Source organism: Ornithodoros turicata, unplaced genomic scaffold (genome assembly GCF_037126465.1).
Source record: "Ornithodoros turicata isolate Travis unplaced genomic scaffold, ASM3712646v1 ctg00000843.1, whole genome shotgun sequence".
Taxonomy (NCBI): Eukaryota; Metazoa; Arthropoda; class Arachnida; order Ixodida; family Argasidae; genus Ornithodoros; species Ornithodoros turicata.
The window spans coordinates 951,158-972,333 of record NW_026999404.1 but is presented as its reverse complement, the minus strand read 5'-3'; the positions used below and the strand labels follow the sequence as shown (position 1 = coordinate 972,333).

At 46.2% G+C, this 21,176-nt stretch overlaps 1 protein-coding gene across 1 annotated transcript in view; it reads left to right on the top strand.

The window, feature by feature from the left end:
* LOC135375240 (beta-1,4-glucuronyltransferase 1-like) overlaps positions 1–21,176 on the top strand; it is a 115,136-nt gene that overhangs the window by 88,634 nt on the left and 5,326 nt on the right. Inside the window, exon 6 of the mRNA XM_064607970.1 lies at positions 17,155–17,370. Within this exon, the coding sequence (XP_064464040.1) occupies positions 17,155–17,349 (195 nt within the window). The 3' untranslated portion in view covers positions 17,350–17,370. The remainder of the gene's footprint in view (positions 1–17,154; positions 17,371–21,176) is intronic.

Sequence of the window (21,176 nt, the reverse complement as noted above, 5' to 3'; positions counted from 1 at the left end):
ATTCTATATGGGAATCGGCGAAAGTAGATCCCAGAAAGATTCGGAGCCAAATCCTTCCACAAACATATGGCGCTTTTGATCCAAGTGGTATTCCAACATTATGTCTCGAATCCGCGTACGTCCCTCGAAATCCCCATTCAAACAGGGAAATAAAAGGGACTTCATTTCGTTCCGTTTCAATCCGCCCCACATTTTCTTTTCCTTCCTGAACGACCGCAGGTATATAATGACGGACATTGAAAGCGGTTTCTGCACAGCGCGCACATGATACGTACGTATGCATTAGCTCGTGTTTCCAAACACGGCTGCAAAGCGGAACGGAAAAGTGTAGGAATGAAAAAGCAAAAACCGCACTTTTGCCGCTACGAAAGCAAGCAATCGATGAATGCACGTGCAACCAGTGTTGCTGGGCGAAAAGGAAAAAAAATCGCTGTTGTGCAAACATTGACACGAGTGCGGTGTTGGCGCCGCCGTGAAGGCGTCGTGGCTGCCCATTATGAATGCATAGTGTTTTTTTGTCTCTTTCCTCGGGGATTTTGTCCCTCCCTTTCTTCATCTCTCGGAGCTGTGTTTGTCGTCTTTAGCACGAGTTGAGGTGAAAACATAACGAATTCGCCTTATGCGGGTACGGATGGGATTTTCATTGGGTTGGCATCCCCTTTCCGCAATAAAAAAATAAATAAAATAAAAATAAAAAATAAATAAAAATAAAAAAATAAAAAGGAAGAAAAAAAGGGGGGGGGCTCTTTCTATTGCGAAGGTCCGCCGGATTTTTGGTGTGGAATCTGCACTGATGACCTTCGTGACGTTACTTGCGTTGACGTGTTGGTTTGACTGGTACCTCGCAGCACTATACGCGGTGTCTCAGTTAAATACCCGGGCTAAATAATTCGCGAACGGGTGCACCAATCGAATAATTTTATCTTTTACGAGTATCTGTCCGATACCATCTACAAGCTGCGCACCGTGTAAATGAGTGAGAGGTGCTCATTATTTAAATAAAAATTCAAATGAGTTTCATACGAAAAACGTATAACTTCTAAAGCCAGGGCGCCGTCGGCGTTAAAATGGGTGCTACCCCTTTTTGGGACCTTCAGTGGACACCTTTTCGATAAAAATCTGTCACCGAAGCTAATTTCGCGGAAAAAATTAGTCCTTTGACGGAGTTGACGAGGTAAAGGGGTGCTGAACAAATTGAGCTGGAGCCGCGAGCTCGCTCCGTGGCCAGATAAGGATCTCATTCTATCGACCGATGCTTCTGAAGTAACTGTAGCAGCCGTCTTGTCGCAGGAAGGGGCAGGTTCAGAGAAACCTATTGCGTTCCTCAGTAAAAAGCATTCACAGACCCAAACGAAGTGGGCGACAATAGAGCGCGAAGCATACGCGATCGTGTGGGCGCGGAATTTGTTGCAGGAATTAACGTAACATGTCGCATATTTTTATCGAAAAGGTGTCCACTGAAGGTTCCAAAAAGGGTAGTACCCATTTTAATGCCGACGGAACCCTGATTTAGAAGTTATATTTTTCGCGAAACTCATTTGAATGTTTATTTTAATAATGAGCGGCTCCAACTCATTCACACGGTGCGCAGGTTGTAAGCGGTGTCGGACAGATACTAGTAAAAAAGAAAGTTCTTCGATTAGTGCACCCGTTCGCGAATTACTTAGCCCGAGGATTTAACTGAGACACCCGGTGTAGTAGACGGTTCAGAAACAGAGCTGGAGAACCTTACGCAGACGACATTGACGACTGCCTCTTGGTGAACGAACGTGTTTGAGAGAGTTGAGAAGAAATTGGTGGAGGACCCGTAGGACGCCGAATGTCGTTCTGCCAAGAGCAACACAGTTGTTATTGTTGTTGTTGACAACGTTCTGATGACTAACAAATGGCGGCCTGGTTGACCTGCAGTGCGACGCACCGATATAAGAGGAAGTTCGCTGAAGTTGGTGCGGCTTCGTTTTATTCTTACGTTGTACGAAAGTATCTGGAGATACGTACGTTGTCGCGGACAAACCTGTTCATGTTCGGTACAACATACGTCTAATAATAATGATTCTTGGCGTTACGTCGCGAGATAACAGTATCAGCATACGTCTGCGAGCTGACGTTTTCTGTGATGATGACTCTGAGTGAATGATGCCACCTGATGCCATGCGTTGTGTTTGTCCTTCTATGTTTAACTGAACCGCCTACAACGTTCTGACACTGTTGATGGATTGAGCTTCTAATTCATGGTGAAGTGGCTTTTTGGTTCCCCTTTCATGCCTATGTTGAAAGGGTACTTGTAGAGTCTAAAAAAGTTTCTATTCAGGTCTAAAAGGTTAACCTCGTACAGGATAACTCATTCAATACGCCGTTGTTGATAGAGGTTCTATATAACGAATGGGTACAGCGTAAGTATTTAACGAATAAATGAATAGGACTTGATAACAATTAGCCCGGCATATTAATAAAATCTCGAAGCCTTGGGTGACAGAGGCCATGCACACGCACACACACAGTCACACATTCCTCGAACCAGTGGTTTACCCAGGTTTCGTCCTTATGGGGGTGTTGTTCTCCGCAAGGGGGTGTATTTACATGCTTTTGACGAAGTACTGTGCAATGTCACAAAACTTTTTGGGGGTGTTCTCCAGATTTTTGGGGCGTGTTAGGGGTGTATGTGTTGGGGGGGGGGGTCTGGAAAAATGACTACCTCGAACCCCCGTGGTTGATGTGATGCGTGACGTATTTCATGGTGCTGTTCAAGTGAGGTTCTCTCTCTCCCTGCAGTATTCCCTATTAATGTTCTGCGCGCTTTTCGGGAACTCTGTCTCGGAAGCTCTCACAATCAGTGTTTCCATACCAGTCCTGTATGTAGTTTCAGTCCAGTGCCGGAGTATACACTGTACATGACTACTTTTAAGCACGGAGAATACCTGGCTCTTTGTATACATCAAACGTTACTATGTGATATACAATTCCACTATAGCCAAAATTGCGCTCTCTTTCGGCTGTAAGATAAGAGGATAGCTGCTTGCGCAACGAACGTCTGCTATATAACTGTTGCAATATTGCAATACACGAAGGCATTATTTTGAGAACAAGGCCGTTCGACCCATTTCGCTCAAGAACTAAACGATATCATATGTTACGTACTCGAACTATACCATATACACTCACAAGCGTACTCCGTATTTGATTATGATTTCTTTGTTCCCCGCTCAGGCAATTGCGTGCACCACGCCATCTGTTGTCCAATGTTGAATGGCCAGGGGTGACGTAACAGTATACGGCAGGGGTGCCGAAGTGGCCCGCGGGAAACAAATAGAAAAATATTCGACCCAAGTTTCATGAACGGTGGTGACATTATCACTAAGGCCTCTGTACATGCGTATTTTATCTTGCGTTAATTAGTGAAAAAGTAACACAAAGACAGCCAGGGAGCGTCGAACCTTCAACCTCAACAACAACAACAACATAATGATGATGGATAGGGAAATTGGCCACATGAGGTGCGGCCCACTACCCAAAGGCACAATGGGCAGGATGAGATGTGTCCTGATGATGAGGTGATGAACGATACTAAATAGAGGTCGATAGTCAGTGTAGTCAGTGAGACATCAAACAGAACGTTAGGCAAAAACACGCACACAGCACACAGGTACGCAGGCACATCATTAGGGTAGCGAGGAGACCAGTGTCCCGGAGAAAAATCTTGAAGTACTCAAGAGCTTGGCGATGGTCGATCTGGTTAGCCCAAGGGCCGAGGATGGTTGCCAACGTGAATGGTGCGGCCGCGATCGATTGCAGGCGACATTTTCGCGTCTGATTTTTACTTGATTGATATTACTAGTATACATTCCTGCCCAAATTTCTGAGCCAACCCTACATGGCCGACTTGTAATATTGGTGTCTCCAATGCCACCCGAAACGGGTCGGTTCAGCCGCAGCGTTGGTGGTCTCCTGAATGAATTCGAGCAAAGATTCTTCGAGTGCAGGAGACTTGAAACTGAGATTTTTGGCTCGCTGTTTTCCGCAGTTGTTGACAACGTTCCTGATGACTAACAAATGACGGCCCCAAGCAGCACAATGTACTGAAAGTCGAGTGCAATAGGGGTGGACGGTATGTGTCTTATCAATGTTCGTTAGTTTGACGAGTGCGTTCAAGGCCTTCCACCTACCCGTCCACCCCTATTGCACTCGACTTTCAGTACATTGTGCTGCTTGGGGCCTGATTGACCTGCAGTGCGACGCACCGATAAGAACAAGTTCGCTGGAGTTGGTGCGGCTTCGTTTTATTCTTACATTGTACGAAAGTATCTGAAGATACGTATGTTGTCGCGGACAAGCCTGTCCATGTTCGTTACAACATACGTCTAATAATAATGATTCTTGGCTTTACGTCGCGAGACGATCGTGTCAACGTGCGTCTGCGAGAAGGCGTTTTCTGTGATGAACCTGAATAACTCCAGGTTACGCTCGCCACTGACAAACGAACAGGCAATCACTCTGACACGATCTTGAGGCAACAGTTAAGAACAAGAGGTGCAAAATTTCCCATGACCGAGCAAATAAAAAGGGATTGCTGACCCTGTGATTGAGCAACGCTAAGCAACCCAAATATATACGTTTTACGTCGTTCTGTGCTGTGTCATAGTGCTGTGCGTAGTTACTAAGGGCGTAACGCCGCCGGAAGCCCTCTGGTCTCTGCAGATGCCACCCACCTTCGTAAGTCTTCCGAACCTTCTGGAACGAAGAGAGAGAGAGATCAGGTTCCCCCTCAAGTCCTTGGAGCCAATTTTTATGCTCTGGTAGACGAGAAGTTTTCTACTTCTGCGCCAGCATATGCAGATGGTGCATCCAGAAATGGCTAGTTCGCCTCGGCATTCGCCATACCATCCGAAGGCTTAGTGCAAGGACGACGCCTTTCGCGTCGAACCTCACCAACAGCTGCGGAACTCGATGCTATACTTTTCTTTCCGCAGCACATCGTTCATTTTACCCGGCGGGAATGGGCTGTATTCACTCACTCAAAAGCTGTACTGCAAACTATTGAAAATTGTGGCATACGAGGCCCATCCGCACCCCTAGTGATGGATGTGTTAATGGCTTACCACCTTGTCTACGAAGCAGGGCACAGGCTGGTTCTCCAGTGGGTTCCAGCCCATTGTGGTGTCGTATAGGGGATGAACAGGCCGACAGCGCTGCTGAGAGGAGACCGTGGTTCCATAATTCGACGCTTCGTGACTCCCCTGGCCTTCCGCCAATGGACAACTGACATTCTCCCCTCCATCTATGCTGAGAAGAGTTGACCCAACGCTCGTTTTCCGCGTGCCACTAAACACCTCTCGTCAAGATGCTCGAAGCTCGTGCGACTCGATGTGTCTTTTACAGCTCAGTGGCGTTATCGCTTCTGACAAGTCGACTCTCCCAGATGTTGTCACTGCGGTGCTCTAGATTCTAGAAGATCTAGAGCACATTCTTCTTCATTGCCCACGCTACCAACCTTCTCGAACAGCATTCTCCGGATCGGTTGCATCTTAATCGGTTGGACTCTCGCCCCCCAACCCCCTCTATGAAAATTGCTCGGACCCTGGCCAAATTCAGCCCACCAACGCTCTGCCCTCAAAGCCCTTTCGACCTCTTTGGACACCATAGGACTTCGATCCTTATTGAGAACGGGATCATTATTTCATTCCCCACATCACGACAAGCAATGGGGTAGTGTATCGCCCCTGGCGATTAAAATCCCCGTTCATCGCCTCACAATAAAGTTGTTGTTTGAAACAGGCTCCCCCGAAACCGTGGTATGCGACCCGCGTAGTTCCTCTATGGCTCAATGCGGCCCGCGAGCACGAATGAGTTCGGCACCCCTGGTATTCGGTGACAAGAAAATACCTCTCTTTTCTCGTTTCATTCTCTTTCTCTACTTTCTCTTCCTTTTTCTGTTTTTTTTTTTTTTTTGAGAAATGCGAACATCGCCACTACATCACGCAGGTGTGAAAGGAAAATGCGGTAAAAAAAAAAAGGCTTTTCTTTGGGGGAAAAAATAGGGAAGTAGACCCTTTTCGAACGGTTCGTATATAGATATACTTTCCGTTGAGGTCTCTATCAAGATTGCACCTGAAGAAGAGTGGTTGTGTGAAAATTCAAAATGCGTGTTTCCTGCACGCTATTTCGAAATGCATATTTTGGTGGCATGTTTTCTCTGTGTACGTTGTCCGCCTTCGTTCCCGTCGCAGTTCCTGCGTGTTTGTGGATATGGAAGAGACGTTTGGCATGTTTGCATCTCAAGTTCGGGAGGCATCTGGCTGGTGTCGGTTTAGGTATAGGAGAGGAGAAAGTGCACGATGTCGTCATTGGGCACTCGAAATGTTCAACGGAAATTTGCAAGAAGATGATTTAGCAATCTTTCTTTTCTCTCTTTTTTTTTCCCGAGAGTCTGGTAACAAGGTATTGCATTGTCAGGTGGTGACTTTTTGGTTAATCGCGGCTCCTGCCACCTACTGGTGGAAATAAAGTTCATTCATTCATTCATTGTATTGTATTGTATTGAAAAAAAAAAAGGCATGGAGCTGTAGGCTCCACCTACATGCATGCCGACTACTCCATAGCAAGTATAGCTGGTAACAAAGAGCCTGAAGAGTATTAGAATATTTTCGTTTGTAGACTAGTTTTCTTCGTGAAAAAAAAATAAAATGAAATAAACTAACCTACAAATGGAAATATTCTACTACCGGAAGAAGGACTGAGGCTTCCGACCCTGCCCTAATATAATAGTAATTGGTTGTTTACGTCGCGAGACAACTGAGATCATGAGTGACGCCACAGCGGTCGGTCTGTGGATTGCTTTTTCTTTTAACGTGCCATGAAAGCTCACCACACGGCACCCCGTATTTAACGTCCCTCGCGGAAGACTGCGTATCTAAGCAAATTGTACCCTGCCACCAAGTTGCTGGCGTCCTCAGCCGGGTTCGAACCCGCGATCTCGAGATCAGAAGGCGAACACGCTACCGACAGAGCCACGGAGGCCGGTCCTGCCCGAGTCTAATTCGTTCTTTTCTTGTAAGCCGTGTACGCGAACTGCAGATCATCTCAGCACATCACTGCAGGCCCTCAAATATTCCGAGCTCGCGATATCCCATCGATATCGCGACAAAATATTTAAAAGAACAGCTAAATCGTAAATAATTTAATTACAAGAGCAATAATGTCGTTACGCATTTCTTTGTCTCTTGCATGAACAGGAAGGTGTGCCCTCATATGCACACTAAAACCACATTGCAGAACAACTAGCAGAAGTCGTAATAACACTTTGTCTTTCGGCCTCACTTAACTCGAGAAACACCACCCTGTATATATCGAACGCCATTTCCTTGCAGTTAATGATTTTATCAATCAATCGTATACGGCTCGCTACTCCGTATTGATTGAGCACATGAACGCCAGCGCTGATAAAAACGCATCCTCGATTTATCCGCCACTCTGTCGTCGTTGCCTTCCCGGAAGGTTTCCTCTTCGGGGCCTCACACTGTTTATTGACTGACAGGATAGATAGTAAAGCGATAAAGTGAAGAGAGAGAGAAAAAAACTGGAATCGAAAGATCCTGGCAACAATTAAAAGGATGACCCGATACCCCCGCGCGATTAAAGCATTCGTAAACGCACGAAAGTTCCCCATTGTGTTTTGAAGCTCGCCTTTAAAGCAATTAGAGTGGAAGTGCAATTACGCCAAGGAAGTTTTGGGATAATTGAAAGCGCGTGTTCCGCGTCGAACACCAGAAGGCGCTGTATGTGCGTTTGAAATATACTTTCTCCATTATTTTTCTACTGTATCCAAATCGAAGCTTCATTCGCGCATGAAACAACGAAAAAAAAAAAAAAGGAAATGGTATAAAGAAATCGGGGTAACGCTGCGTGGGAGTGATATGTGATTTAATAGGAATTGAAATTCGATTTCCAATTTGTGTGCTCTGCCTTCCTGTGTGTTTTCAGTCGGTTACCTCTTTTGTTAATTGTAGTAATTAAGATTGAATTGCACTAATGAAGGTAGCTCGTCCGTATGGGACACAGCTTTGCACAATGCACTGGTTAACTTCTACTCTTTGCCTCCGCCTCCCCCCTCATTACATTCGGCATTTGTGCTTTCCTCGTTACGTATTTGGCTAATAAGTAAAATCACTTCATACAAGAATCAAGTGTGAGACAAAAAAGAAAAAAATAACGACGTGATGTTACGTGCAGGGAATACTGGCTGTTCAAATTTACTTCCTTCATAATTGCCTATGCGCGTGGCGCCTGTGACCATGAACGCGCCACGGAACGTTTTATCCGCTCTCGAAAGATGGCATCTTACGCATCAAGGAGCTGCAAGGAGCTACACTCTAAGAAAAACATGAGTAGAAGAGGGAGCTATTGCAGCTTCTACTCCCCTAGACTGCAATTACTCCCCATTTTAGTCCCCTAACCCGACATTTAGTCCCGACATTTACTCCCCAGGACTGCAAATTGTCACTGAACTTCGCGAATGGCCTCCTGAATGCAACAGTATAAGTAAATATGTGCCCTTGGTCAATTTGAGCGACATAAGGCTGTATAACCTAGCCAACGTAGCAACTTTCCAGCCCTACAGAGTAAGAAACAGTTAGCGCATCTTTCTTCGCGAATTATGCCCTATGCATGGCGCAAGATTTTATGTCACTCGATATATCACGGTTGACGGTTTGCTTCAAAGTATTTTCGTGCAAGCACACGAATTATGTACTTGGGATTCTTACAGCAGAGCGCGAAATGCAGTCTCCACTGTGTGACATTCATTTACTTCCGTGCATTTACTCCCGAAAGGGACTATTTTTTGTGGCAATGCATTTAGTGCCCAAAAGGAGTACAAGTACTCCTTTTTTTCTTAGAGTGTAGGGTGGCTGAATACGAGCTATTTACGCACCCTACAAGGATCTATTCATAGCAAATATCTATAGCATTCATGGGTAAATTTTTTAGAACCCGCTGTTGCTTTACGGTTTCTGGTTGACGCGCACTAGACTACCGCACAATCGCTTGCATCGCCTTGCAAGACCTTTTCGTGATCCCTCCGACAAAACCCATCGCAATTTTGTGGAAGAAGCTGTTGGAGAGGATGTTCACTTAAACAGCACCGTCTTGTTCTCTCTTCTGTGCAGTTAACGAGATTAGGAAGAAGAAGAAAAAAGAAAAAGGAAACGGGTCTGAGAAAAATTCTCTCTGCAAAACCCCAGGTGCGCTACGATATATAATTTGAAGGGAATCAAGAAAGAAGAAACGAGAAGACAAAGGTTTCCTGGCCACGAGAGCGCCTCTGGCCTTTCTCGCGAGACTCCACGAGATCGAGCAAATTAGGTTAAACTGGTTAAAATAAATCGGCTCAAACGGGACGCAGGTGCCGCTCACTGGGGATATGTTTGAGTGGAGGGACAAAGAGAGACGGACGGCTGGAGGTTTCAAGCAATGAATTCTGGATGAATGGGGCGGTTCCTTTGCGTCAGTTTTGAGCGCCGCGGACTCCTTTCAAAATGTCTCGTGGCGCCCTCTGGAAACCTGAGAACAACAAATACGCGTTCAGTATCGCTTTGCCTTATGAGACTGAAAGGGCTAAACTTACGTTCAACTTCAACAGCTTCTAAATACTTTTTTTCTTTTTTTTCTTTTTTACGATTTCGTTCTGTAGGCTGCTAAGCATGCGGCAGTAGTTGTAAATGTGGTCGTCGGGACAGAATTCTGTCCTGCACACAACCAAATAATATCTTCCATATTTGGCGTCTTCTATGAACAGCTCAGTACCGCTTTGGGCGCATTATCCACAAGGCCTACCAAAGTTCCCTTCGTCCATCATATATCGGCTTCCACGTCCTCCGCTTTTGAAAGGCCGTGCGAACTGAGAGGGACAAAGTTACCTCTTCAAACGCGTGTATCCAAAGTGGACGGTGTGTCCAAAGACAACCTCGTCGTAAAGAGGATTCCTCGTTCGAAGTGTCCCCCGGGCGCGCCTTCGGGTGCGTTTGTCAATTCGGTCGAATACTCTGTGTATGTATAAATATTAGCCCAAAGCAAGTGGGCTAGCGTTAGGTGGATTAGTAGTGTGGTTGTTGCCGCAAAGTTTATGCTTCGGGAAAGGCAGGTGGACGTAAACCTCAATTTGCAGCTTCGTGGCTTTAAATAATGTGCGAAACTAAATTATTGCATTCGAAGGATGTTCGTGACAGCCACTTTGTAAAACGGGAACTATTAGTACAAAGCAACTGTTTTGCGAAGGGAGCACTAATTTGAACAGAGTCTGTAGCGGTGACAGCATATTGTGGTGCTAATTTCACTAACGATCGAGATTAGCATATTAATTATGCAAATATATACGAAGAAGAAGACATGTAATGGCGACGAGTGCGAAAATTCGCCAATTATTTTCTGGTTCACTAAGGCACACTAGTTAGTATGAGGTGCAATTTGAAATTTGGAATTTAATTTAAAAATTAAATGTAACGTTGAGGTGGTGGGGTGAATGATGAAATGAACACGCTTGTCCTTTGTATTACACTAGGCCCTCGCGGCCGAATAATGTCAGTAAACAGTATGTAAAGAGAGTTTCATTGCTCATTTCCCTGCGTGCGAATGCGAGTCGAATTTGTTTTAAATGCCACTTCGATGGCTTATTGATTGGAGATTACAATTGCAATTTGATTTTGAAATAAATTCGCGTCTTCATTCATTGTACTCTGTGATGCATAAACACTCGCAAAAATACAACTAAAAATTCTAACACTGCCGCAGTCAACAGTGGTTCAGACCATGACGGACAGCAGCTGTTCTGAGGCACGCAGAAACCAACGAACAGAACACAATCCTCAAAGTGCCGAAGAACCTGGTTCAGTTCATTCTATTGTCTGTTCGCACTAGCCGTACTATAGTTCGTATATATATAGTTCGTTTATCCCGTTTCACTACAATGTATTCAATGCCCACATAACCGTTAGTGCCGCTGTAGGGTTTTGATGAATACAAAACGCCGGTCGCACACAGAATAGCACGGCGCGAGTCTTCCTGTCAAGTGTCTGTCAAACTGTTATTTATTTATTTATTTGTTGCTCTAATTTGTTTACCCTGCGAAGGTGTTGTGTGCCTTGACATGCTTTAGTCCGGAAACCGTCATTGGGATATTTAGCTGACGAAACGGCAAGCAAAAATCATTAAATTGAATCGGTGTTAAATTTCACTTCTTCGTTTTCCGGTTCCAGAAAATCGCTTCTTCGCGGAAAATATCGATTCAACAAATGTCTTGAGAAGCTTGCGAGCAATGTTGATTCATTTAGCTTGTCCTCCAGCGTCATGAAACGAAGGCCGCGCCAGAGGAATTCTTTCGGGGCACCGAAATGGTTACAACATTTAGAACCTAGCGCCCTTGTACGACGATGGGGGAAGAAATCTTGCTCGCGCAATAAATCATTCATAAACTGCTAACGCGACATTTTCGAGTATATTTTACGATTCCCAGAGACCTCTTGAATTCCGAGTGAACACTTTCAAACGCGGACGTGATCGCGTTAAGAATTCACTAAAATGACTGTGGTTCCAAAACTGCCGTCCTTGTTCTCGAAAAGTTCCCGAATTTTGAATCATATTCGGGGATAGCCTTTAGCATAACGTTATCTATTGATGAGAAAGGATTGGTATCACCCTTTCTGGCGGGTTATTATGATCAGAGGGAACTGCGACAACCTTCTCCAGCTTTTGTATCCACGTCTCTTTGGTGCTTTCTACAGGGTTTCGGACAGAGTGCGTGATATAAATAAAATATGAAAAATGAAGCGGCACTTTCTTTGTCACCTAGAGTGCGCTTCAAGCGCCCGAGAGTATGGAGGGAATTGATGCGCTTCCCTGAAAGGCGAAGACACGTCGTGCCTGCCAAGATATTTACTCGTTCTGCCGATGACGGCATGAAGTGCTGGCTGTGACATGATTCATGCACTCAATGCGTTACTGTTAAAGTTTTAGTTTACTCCACTGCTAAAGTGTTATTGTTTAAAGTTGTTTTCGCTACATCGTGTTGACGAGAAGAAGCGCTTTTATAAGAACCATGTATCAATTTCCAAATGTGGATTTAACTTTGGAAACTGTTTCCTGAAATTATGGACTAATTAAAAAAATCCGAAACGTCCTCCGACCTCTGGTTTTCTCACAACAGTAGCGAGGACGTCATTTTGACGTTTCATGCGGACCACCAGTCACATTGCTGCTTTCTTTTTTTTTGCTTAATTATAAAAGGTTTTTAGAGAAGTGCCACTAGACTACGGCCCGCACTACACTATCGGGCTCTCTCCGGCTGACCTTGTGCGCTGACGCGGCTGACCTTGTGGGAGTCTGGGATTGGCTGGCGGCGCAAAACGTCATTCGGGACGGAGGAAATAAATGTTTTCGATACGTCGGGTTGTGTTTGGCGTAACTCAGTGACGTTTCCTGACGCATTGGCAGAAGGCTTGCCTAATGCCTCCGGTGGTGGTGGTGGTGGTGGTGATGGTGAAAGGGCTAGCTGTTGTCGGCCTCACAGAGGTGGGCAACTTCACGACTGACGCCCTGGGGAATGTGCGTCCTGGGCCGACTTCTAAGGGAACTGTGCCGAATTCCTCCTCTCTCTCCTTCGTGCGTGGGCATATAAAGTCGGGATGTTAGCCAAATCGCCGCGGACGATTTCAAACACAAGCATTATGTAACTACTAGTGGTTGCCAGTGCGGCTCTCTGAAGTCGGCCCAGGTCGCACGACTCTTTTGCGATAGTCGTGACGTTGCCCGCCTTAGCGCGGCCGACTACGGCAAGTAGTTCCATCATCGTCATCATCATCACCACCACCGTTCTGGGTCGTGTTGGTTTATTTCGGATTACGAAAAGTCTCGCACATATTTAGGTGCAATGAAAGCCCCGCGTTCACTCTGTGGAGTTGTTTTTTAAGCAAAGTGTGGCAACCAGTTTAATGCCCCTTTAAAGTTTGTTCCCATTCCCTTTTACGAGGACAATCAGTTGTAAAAGCTTATTGATTCATTTTCACCGACACACTCTGCATCGAACCTTTCCATTGGCTCGACTGGCAACGCTGTGTCCCAGCGCGTAAGCGCCGTGCACAAAAGATGCTCAGTCAATATCCACACGCTATACATAACCGCAGCCCAGTTATAGGGACATCGATTTTGCCCAGTTCAATTTGTTATGCAACTCCGTATTCAGCCAGGTTTGTTAGATGGCTCTGAGGTTTTCGTGTCAATGGTGCATCATTGTTCTCCTAACAATGCGGCCCAGGGTTGTCGGCAGCTCGGCGGGATATTCCGCTAGATTCAGCGGAGCCTCGTTTATAACGCGCCGAAGCTAATTATATTCACTGGTGCGTTACTGGCGCTCGAGGGTGTCGGTGCTGTTCGGAGGCTATTTAGGAGGCTATTAAAGGGAGATAGCGATATGCCGTTCGGACACGTGCCTCTCGTACGTGGCTTGTAAATTTCGTTATGGAAGACGAGCTTTCGGCTCTCTGCTATATGGCACGGTAGGTTTTGCTATATAGGTACATCGTTTAAGATGGAACTTGATGCGGAATCGGTGTGTGTTGTCGTTTATTTATTTACTTGCGTTACCCTCAAAGCTTATACGTCATTAAGCAGTGGGAGGGGGAATAACGACCGATACAGGCATCAGTGGACAAACATAGTGTAAGGGAAACAGTAGTAAGAGAGAGAGAGAGAGAGAGAAAGATGCTGCTGCAAATCGAGGCACACTACAAAGCAAAGCATGTTGGAAACATGAATGAAGAAACAAGGAAGTCACTGTAAAGGTTAGCCAGCTGCAGGACTCGAACCCACATCTTCTGGATTGCCGGTCCAGGTTTGTCCCTTCAGATGACGCAACCTTGGAAGTCTTTGGAGAGGCGTGTTAGCTTAGCTCACTTGATAGAGCCCTGGACAGGCAGTCCAGATGATGTGGGTTCGAGTCCTGCAGCTGGCTAACCTTTTCAGTGACCTTCTTTCTTCATTCATTGTTCTTAGGCACTTGAGGCTTTGTGTGCTTGTTCTTTCTTCTGTGTTCCAGCCTCAGAACATCAATTTCCATCGTTGTTGGAAACGTTCTGTTGCATGAGGGGGTCACATGATACTTCCTTGAACTGTGAAATATCGGTAATTATATGAGGAAATAAAAGAACTCTAAGCTCTTTGGCTGCACGTATAGTATACGAGTTTGTAACCCAAACGCCGCCATACCAGAACTGGACAGCTCAGCAGCTGTCCAGTACTGCCGTTTGGGTTACCAAATCGGTAATTATAGTAATGTGAAATAATTGTGCATGCTAATTAATGACGGAACCAACGATATTAGGAGGCGAAATACGTGAGTCTCCAACCCTGCTTTTAGCCCTACGAATTATCCAACAGAAAAGCTGCTCATTCACCTCATCCTTTCAAAATGAGCCCTGCAGAGCACTAGAAAAACAAGTTGTTTGAAGAATTTGTGTTTCAAGTGCCCAGATACGTTAGACGGCATTCTCCATCTCTTTCGCTGAGCTGTAGGTTTCGGTTCTTAGGGTCTTGCAATGAATAGGCCTTTACCCGAGAAACGTCATCATGACGTTGGTAGACAGACTGAAACTGAAACCGAAACAAATCTGAAAGGGGGGGGGGGGGGGGCTGGGTTCCACGAATGGACACTTGTTCGCTGCCTCCTATTGAAAGAAAAGTAGGACCGAAGGTCGCGTCCCTGTCAGGGACCATCGTAATCCCCTCAAGATCGTGGCTTTCGTGCGCGACCTTGTTCGCCCCCTAGCTTCGAGCGTAGTTCAAGTCTGCCAAATTGGTGGCGCTGTCGAACACTGCGACGTCATTTGTTTACAGACAGGGAGATGTCTATTATACCAACGCCATCTGTCCACTCTGCCGTCGCTTCCGCGATGCTCGCGTGTGGGCCTTCCATTTTCTCGAATCCGCTGTACAGAAGTGCTCTCAGACTATTAAAAAGTACGAAGTAGTATGTCTTCCGCTACAGATCTTCCTTTTGTAGCGAGCCTTTTGTAACGGGTGTTGTAGCAGACGACAGCAGGCTAAGCAGACGACAACGGTCAAGGTCTTCCCTAAAAAAAGTTCGCCACGTTTGTTAATCCTCTCGGAGACTCGACATCGTCTAAAATCAAGTAATCCTTCCTGCGCTTAGTGATCCGTTCCCTGCCTAGCCTAAAACTCGGAAGCATCAAATTCACTTATAACGCAGACGACTTTGTGCGCGCTTTTACTGCGGATTTGGCAGACGAACTTCGCCATTTGCATGTTGATTAGGTCTGCCTTTTCTGCGCGCTTCCCATTAGTGACACGGATAAAGAAGAGAAAGCTGATTGGTTATTTGGTGAAGCTGCCGCCTCTGGTGGCGTCGAGCGTAATTACTTCGTATTGGAAGCAGAAACGCAGCCGCATGTCGAAGCGGATTCGAAGGCTCACTCGGGTTCGACAGCTGGTGCCAGTGCCTGAGAGTTAATACATGGCACCGCACGAAATATTTATTTGTAGAGGCAGAGAGAGTCGAGATTGGAGGACACTGATTGGGTGACGAGCGGTCTATGACGCTTTGCTTCCTGTGCTAGCGTGTGGAGAGCGACCACAGAGATGATTTGCTTGATTTGATTTGCAGAGGTCCTGTTGTTACGGAAACCGAAAATATTTTCAGTGCGATACGTATCTGTATCTGCAGCAATGACTGACTTTTGGAGAGGGAGGTTCGGTGTAGTTACTTAGATGGACTATAAGTTGACTTGCAGGATCGATGGCGTGTACGCGCGCTGCGGTCCATCCTTGGGAAGTAATTTGGTTATAAGTGCTGCCGAGGAAGTAACTGTAACTAATGACTCTTTCTCCGAGTATAATATGATCATTAACTAACTACTTACCCTCTTCAGTAACTATAGTTACAGTACTTTAGAATCGCATGTGTCCGCTATAATTTTGCAAACCGCTTACATTTTCTTTCACTACTTAATATAACTATAACTTAGCGTGTTGCTACGCGCGCAGCGTAACTGCACGTGCAACTTCTGCAACTTCCTCACCTTTTTTGTGCAAAAACTGTAACTTAGCTGCTTTTTAAAGTAACTCTTCCCAAGACAACTGCGGACTATTAGAACGCGCGTAGTGCTCATACTGGCTACCAATTGCTTTTGAAATGTTTTAATATATCTCTCAGGTACATCCTTCCTGAAATGATAACCTGACTTAACGCGGGGTTGTCCTAATTTCGATGTACGAGCATTTATCTCTCAATGTTCACCTGGTCGTGGTCTGCTTCGAAGTAGTGCATCGTTTATCGGAAGGGCGGAACCCTACGATTGTTTTTGCTTCTTTTTTCATTTAATGCGTATAGACTACGAATCGCACAGCTGCACAATCGTACCACGAAATAATAGGAACTTTTAGGAGAACATACAAGTTTCACCATAACGTTTCCGAAAACATGATAAGTCAATCGCCTGATTCATTTGGAGCGACTGACATCATGTTGCTGATACTTGATTGACTGACAGTGATATAGAGTCTAAATCGGATAGCGCTTACGATTACCTAAAACTCCCTATTTAGGGAGTTACTATGTAAAAAACTCTCTATTTTGGGAGTACTAGTACAACGGAAGGTGTTCACGATGACAGTTCCGAAAATATGATAAGCCAATCACCTGATTCATTTGGAGCGGCTGACATTAGGTTGCTGATACCTGATTGACTGACAGCGATACGGAGTTTGTATCGGATAGCGCTTACGATTACCTAAAACTCCCTATCTAGGTACCTCAACGTGCTTTTTGGGGACCTGGAACTCCCTATTTAGTGAGCTTTAGTACATCGGAAGGTGTTCACGATGACAGTTCTGAAAACATGATGAGCCAATCACACTCTTTCTTTGGAGCGGGTGACGTCACATTGCTATGCTTGGATTTGATAATTATCGTGCCACACTCGTCATCCCGCTCATATATTATCTCACAATCACTGAGGTATGGTAAGGCAATTGTTGCGGTGAAACACTTCATTTCATCGTCATTCATGTAGTAGTTGTTGTTGTTAGTACCTTTCGATGCCTCTGCCAACCCTCGATGCCCATGACTAAAGGCAACTCCTTCCTCTCTTACAGGTGTGCGAGATGCACGTGGCGGGATATAAGTTCTCCGTGCTCAACAATGCCTTCGTGGTGCATCAGGGCCTCAAGACTGCTTCCACTTTCCACAAGGACAAGGACGCCGACCAGGAGCGCAATCGTGTCCTTTTCCGACAGTTTAAACTAGAGCTGCGGGAAAAGTACCCGGACTCCTCTCGACGATGCTACTGAGGAAGCAACGCATCATACCGTGTAAGGTCCGAAAAAAAAAAAAAAAACGCGAAAATTCCAGAAAAATATTTCGCGCTAATTTCGTATCTTTGTACGGTTCGGCTGACCACATGAACATGAATTTCTGCCTTGACTTCGCACTGTTACGGCATTTATTTTTTGTAAGTCCTGAGTGCTTCTTATCATTTCAAGCGTCACATCAGATTATCGTTTTTATCATATTTAGTTATCATATTCTCTATCGTATCAGATTATTATATACGTATCATATGATATATCACTGATATAACATGATATCATATCACCGTGATTATCTTGGGGTGGATTTGATCGATTTCTGATGATTGGTAAAAGAAAAAGAAAAAGGAGATGTTAGTTCCAAACTAGTCGGGGATGGCTACTCCAGTACGCGTTATTTAGGGCTGATTATATGTAAAACAAATGAAGGGAAAAAAAGGTGGTGAAAAAAAAAAAGAAAGGGAAAACTATACAAATGTATACACTTTTTGAGGCACACATGCTCAGACGCGAGCGCGGAAAACTCAATCAAGTGCGAATGTGCGAAAAACTAAATGCACGAAAAACAAACAAACGAACAAAGAGCGTTACAAGGTGTCAAAGAAGTCTGTCGAGACGAGGAATTGCACAAGGGCGTGCATGGCAGACTGTATGAGCTGATTTCCATGCCAACACCTTTTCGGTGGAGTATGGGCGATTATCCAGGTGGGGCAGCGATAACACAAGGGTACGACGGTGTGCACTGTACCTCGGGCAGTCTTGGAGCACGTGATCCACGTCTTCAACTACACCACACAGCACAGAACGCAGTTGGGGGAAGAAACCCTGCCGAGCTTAAACAATAGTCGGCCGCTGTATGGCACGTTGAGGCGTAGCGTGTAGATGAGCGATGTATGCAGTCAATATGCATGGAAATCGAAATTTCTGATGAATTCTTCACGATTTCCATGCATATTGGCTGGTTCTCAGATTTCTTTATTTTTACGTTTTTTTTAATGTGTTTCCGAATGTTGAGGTTTCGTTGCATTTCTAACGTGTTACAAGGGCCTTTCAAGGTTGACCGAGTGAGTAAATGTAATCGCATAAAACGTTCGGAGGAGGATGTGCAATCCCTCTCGGGTCAGCGGCACGTGCAGCAGCGGCAGCTATAATTGCGGCTAGAGCCGTGGAACAGAAATGCGTAATCAAGTTCCGTGTGAAGGAGAATGTCAAACCAGTTGACAGTTTGCAAAGATTACGGGCACAGTATGGGGAACAAACGATGTCAAGGGGAATAGCGTACGAATGGTGCACACAGTTTGACGAAGGACGTGATATGCATGGTGACGAATGAACCGTATGCACACGTTCGTCCGACTACAGTCACGCCAGGGAACATCGCAGGCGCTGAGCAAGCCATCCTCGAGAACCGGCGAGTAACAGTTCGTAACATATTAGTGTCTGCAGTGTGGAGACAATCATTCACGAGCACTTACTGTTCCGCAAGGTCTTTATAAGATGGGTTCCCCGACGCCTCACTTGTGACCAGAAGGGAGCGCGCATGGCAGCCTTTGAGCAGCTGTTGAACCGGTTTCAGTCCGAGGGGGACGAATTTTTTACGACGACATCTGCTGAGAAGTGACAATGGAACGTCCTGGGAAGTGTCTTCTGGGACATGCGGGGTGTCATCCATGTGGACTTCTTGGAGCAAGCGGTCACGGTACTACGTTGATAAAGGGCGCCGTGCGAAACGCAATTGGGAAGACAATGCATGGGATGTTGTTCATTCTTCGTGACAATGTCCGTCGCACACGGCGGATTTGACAGCAGCAACCCTGGCCGAAACGCGCTGGGAGGTTTTGCCCCATGCCCCTTAGAGTCCAGATTTAGCCCTAAGCGATTACCATTTCTTTGGGCCCCTTATACTGAAGTGACCCCCCTTCCCCCCCCCGCCCCAATTTTTTTTTCGTTTTTCGGTGCAGCGTGTTCCCCAACGAATAAAATGAGTTCCTGCGAAAGAACGACGAGCGTAGGTGACCTACAGAGCGAGTGCGAGGGCTCTGTTCAGCACACCTTCGAAAAATCCTTCTCCTGGTGAAAAGAGCGTATCGCAGAACGAGAGGACGTCGTGACGTGTGCTACTCCCCTGACGTGACCAGTCTCCTTAGAAGTCGGCCCAGGACGCACATTCCCCCAGGGCGTCAGTCGTGACGTTGCCCACCTCTGTGAAGCCGACAACGGCGAGCCTTTTCACCATCCACCACCACCACCACCACGTGACCAGTGACATACAGCTGCACAGCTCAAGCACATATACGCTGCGCGTGAGCTGCGAAGAACAAACAAAGAAACGAGGCACGGAGCCTTCACCACGTCACGAGAGCATCGTGTCGGTCGTCCGCAGCTGCTTTCTCCGACTGTTTTTTTGTAAATTCGATCGCACAGCTATAAAACACCGCAGAGCGAAAATATTTTGCATGGCGACTCCTGGTGGACAGCCTGACAGACGAGGGTGGATTTCGAGCGATGCTAAATGTCACCTCACCTTTGAGTGAGGTAAGACGTTACACAAACTCCTTTATACGTACTAAAACTCCGAGCTCCTTAAAGAGCACCTTGGAGGAAAAACGTTCGACACAGACGACGCCTTCCAGAAAGATGTCCTGCAGTGGATACGACAGCAACCCACTTGTTTCTACGCCAAAGGCATCGAATACTACGTTCACACTACGTCAGTGAACGCCGCGAAAGTTGCGAACGGCGGAGATGCCGGTGAACCTGTCACGTTCACACAGCAATCCGTGAATCCCGCGGACGCCGCGAAGGTGTCGAAAGCCGCAGCGCGAGAGTAGAGATTGCTTCTACTTTTCCCGGGAGTGCCGGGAAAGACGCGAGTCTGGACCAATCAGCGCGTTCCGCGAGCGAGAATGCTGGGACGGGAAAGCAGCCGCGTGGACAACGAACATGGCGGATGCGTCACCTGGTGTACGAAATTATAATCGAGGCTCTAAAGTAGCGCTAAATGTCGTACGACAGCAAACGCAAGAGGAGCCGAAACGTAGATATGAAGAGCGCATCATTGCAGCTGCTGAGAGAAGACGAGGAAGTAAGTGTGTCGACTATGTTGAGACCACGACCTACTAGATTATAACGACCGTGTCACAATCAGCAACCCCTATGAGGAGCCCGTCCGCACGATCCGCCAGGGGCGCTACCCATCGGCACGCCACGATTGGACGATGGAAATTTGAATTCTGAACGCGCAGAAGCGTATGTACGACCACCGTAGCAGACGACAGCGATAGCTCCTATGAAAACGCGTAGAATGATGATGATAATCAACCTCAGAATAAAACATCTGTCGAACGTCCACCGCTTGTACAGAAATACTAAGGTAAGCTGAAGTACAAAGTACTGTAGAAGTTGAGGAAGCAATAACTGGGACGATGAGAAGCGCCACCGCTGGCTTCAAAAAATGCGGCGCTGGGAAGGGGTGCCCACGACATGGTCGTAATAATCTAGTAGGTCGTGGTTGAGACATGTGTAGGCGCATGCCGTCTGGTGCTCGCAGCGGGCATCGCTTTTCAGGTTGCTGTATAAAAAGTAATAAATACGTGTTTTGCCATTGTTATCTTGATTTATTACAACGACGTTATACGGAGCTCGAGTACAGTTTGAAGAATGAAACGGATCAGTTTTTGAAGCGGTGGACGGTAGTGCCACTAGTGCCGGCATTCCCGGCGTTTGGAGCACAGTGTGAACGAGAGGGTCGTGAAAGCCGCAAAAGCGGTGAATGAGTTCGCGGCTTTCGATGTAGTGTGAACGTAGCA